Source organism: Cystoisospora suis (assembly GCF_002600585.1).
Source record: "Cystoisospora suis strain Wien I chromosome Unknown contig_6288, whole genome shotgun sequence".
NCBI classification, from domain to species: Eukaryota; Apicomplexa; class Conoidasida; order Eucoccidiorida; family Sarcocystidae; genus Cystoisospora; species Cystoisospora suis.
Genome location: NW_027159077.1, coordinates 1 through 3,254, shown reverse-complemented (window position 1 = coordinate 3,254; position 3,254 = coordinate 1). Strand labels below are relative to the sequence as shown.

Genomic DNA, 3,254 nt, shown 5'->3' with positions numbered 1-3,254 from the left:
GAAAGGACAGAAAGAAGAAGAGAAAAAAAATGAAGAGGAAAACAGGAGAAAAAGAGAACATAAAAGAAGAGAGAAATTGAGAGGAAGAGATATATTCACTCATTCCCACTTAGGTGGGACGCAAGATGATCACGCTCACGACAAAGAATGCCGAGTCTTTCTTTCTTTCTTTCTTCCTTTCTTTCTTTCTCCTACACACTCGAGAGGGTTGACGAAATTCATGCAGTCCCGTCATCTTTACGTCTTCACCTCAATACTCAGACACTCTCCTTCCAAGTGCTCCAAACTCCTCTTCTCCCCTCTCCATTCGCACACATCGGACAAGCGACATCTATCTATCTATCTATCTATCGTTTTCTTCTTCTCTCACTCTCTCACCTTAAGAACGAAGTGAAGGACAAGGTTTCCGAAGTGTCTATGTCCTTTGCTATGATCAATCTTCGGCGGCCCCTTGCCCTTGAGAATCTTCACAGTCGACGGATTTGTCCCAGGAGGGACAAACAGAGAGTATCGACCTCCTTCGACTGTAGGGACATCGATCTTCCCTCCAAGAAGACACTATAAAAAGAACAAGAAGAGGAAAAAGAGAAGAAGAGTGAAAGAAAGATGAGGAGAACAAGAGAGAAAGGGAGAGTAGGAGAGCGGAAGAGAAGAAGAGAGAGACACGAAGGGAAAGAGGCAGACGAGAGGAAAGAAAGAGAATGCCCTTAGAGAGGAAGGGTATCTACAGTAGACAGGCGCGGTGAAGAGAAGGATGTAGAGAGATGTAGAGAGAAAGGACAATGACAGAAAGCACTGTAGATAGAAGAACGAATTCGATGGACCAAGTTCGCCTGGCTATATATATATAGATATATATGTAGAGAGAGAGAGGTTGAGAGAGGAAGGTTTAGCATCTATTTATATAGAGAGAGCACATACGAATACGTGCAATACATAGAGAGATCCACATGGAGGTATCTCCATGAAATAGACTTTCCTATCAATACAGAAAAAACATGCACTGATCAAGAGATCTATAGTACAGTATACATATACATATATATACATAGCTACATGTAGACAGATACACAGATCAGTGTAGAATGGTAGCTATCTCCCTAGTTCCATACGAATTCGTATAGATAACCGAAGAGCATGATGCTGCATGTCTTCATTCTTTGCATGCGGAAGGGAGCACCGACTTGTGAATTCTCTCTTCATATAAAACAAGAACGACCCCCACGGGGATACATCAAAGGAGTAGATGTAGAGATATAGACATATATAAATACATATAAATATATAGATAGATGTGGATATGCATATATCCATAGAAAAGGAGAGATACAAGTACAGGTGCGAACATACATGTGCGTCTGTCAAATGTATACAGACATACAGGTTTCTGTATGAAGAAGAGATCTATCCACTTCATTCGATGACTATACATAGATGAAACAACTACATGGAGAAAGAGATCTAAATCTCTCTGTTCTCTCTTTTGATAGACCTATAGTGTCGTTGAAATTGAGTCTAGAGTAGCGACACAACATCTTTCTATCTATGTTTTAACTATGTGTCTCATCTGTAGATACACGTAGACTTCGTGAAGGAGTAAGAGAGAGAACGAAGATAAGAAAAGAAGAAAAGATGACAAGATGTACTATCTTCTGTTTCTTTTTCTTGTTTGCTTACCTGTTTGATAGAGAGAGGCACGTCTACGTGAATATCATCGTCAACCCATTTGAAGATTTCATGAGGCTTGATATGAATCTAGTGTACATACACCAGAGACAACAGAAGCATACATACATACATAGATAAATAGAGGACAGATATAGATATATATGTACATCCATGGAGATATGAAGAGGAGGAAGAAGGAAAAGAAGGAAATGAGGAAGATAGCCAAGTGGAGAAAATGAAGGGAGAGGGGCAAGGCATCGACACTTGAATCTGTATATGTGTATACACGTTCACCGCATGCACACATAGAGAGAAAAGATATATATAGACCAAGAGAGATACGCTAATATACTTAAGAAAGGCACGCAGACAACAGAAGATAGAGAGATTGATAACGATAGAAGGGGCAACAGAGGAAGAAAGAGATGGACATAGGAGAGAGTGAAAGTCTCCTGACTTCCCTTATTTCCAAAAAAGCCACAGATGAAAGGAAAGAAAAACAAAACGAATCTGAAGAAGCACAACAAAGATATGTATGCACCTACATAGTTGTCTACGTAGACATATAAATATATATACCTAGGTATATATATATATGTATATATGAATACAGCTGTATGTATCATGTATGATGTGCATGCACGTGCGTAACTGCACGTCGTTCCACATGATAGTGTTTATCTCACGAGAGGTTCTTCTCAGCCTCAATTGTGTTCCTTTCCTCCTCTTCTTTCCGAGTGTCTATACAGCCCAAACTATGAATAGAACGTCATGCTAATGTTATTTCTAACTACAAAAATGCACCCAGTACACACACAGTCATCTTCAAATTATATCTCCTTTCTTTCTTTCGTTCCCTCCTACAGCAAAAATCATAGGCTAAGAAAAGCTTCCGTCACGACACACAAGAGGGAGAGAAAGAAAAAGCCGAAGGAATCGTAGGCGAATGAAAGAAAGAAGACAGCCCCAACAAGGAACTTCAGTCACCAGTCCATCGACCGATCAGTCCATCTACTTTTAATCTCTCTATCTTGAATCTATCTGTTCATGCCTTCTAACTGATAGAGTGGGAGAGTGATAGATAGATGGAGAGAGTGATAGATAGATGGAGAAGGAGATAGATAGATGGAGAGAGTGATGGGTAGATAAAGAAGGTGATAGATAGATTGATAGAGTGAGAGAGTGGCTTTTTGAAGTGGCTTGAGTGATGGCTTACGACAACGAAGAGATGCCCCGGCTTGCCTCCTCTATAGCCCATATGGCCCTGATTCGGAACGCGCATCTGCATGCCTTCACGGACACCTACAGCACCAAGAAAGGAAGGAGAGCCGAAGAAGAGAAGTGGGGAAAGAATGAATTAGAAAGAAACAATTAGAAAGACAGGGAGGAAAAGACAAGAAGAGAACCTCTCATCTCGTGAGAATCAAAACAAACCATAGACAAAAGACGCGAGAGGTCCGTCTGTCTATCTATCTACTTACATATTCATCTGTCTCTCTCTCCATATATATATATATATATGCAAAGAATAACAGAATGAAGACCTCAAGAGCGATAGATAATGCTGTCTATCTATCTATCTTTAA

The 3,254-nt window shown here is 40.2% G+C and overlaps 1 protein-coding gene across 1 annotated transcript; it reads right to left on the bottom strand.

Moving 5' to 3' along the window:
* Positions 1 to 381: 381 nt before the first annotated feature.
* Positions 382 to 2,970, bottom strand: CSUI_009901 (c terminal region domain-containing protein; the record flags this gene model as incomplete). The annotated part of the gene is made up of 3 exons (XM_068070010.1): positions 2,885 to 2,970; positions 1,678 to 1,755; positions 382 to 558 (listed from the first exon to the last, which is right to left on the bottom strand). Coding segments are annotated over exons 1-3 (327 nt in total), but the record flags the coding sequence as incomplete, so codon positions are not given.
* Between the last annotated feature and the right edge of the window lie 284 nt (positions 2,971 to 3,254).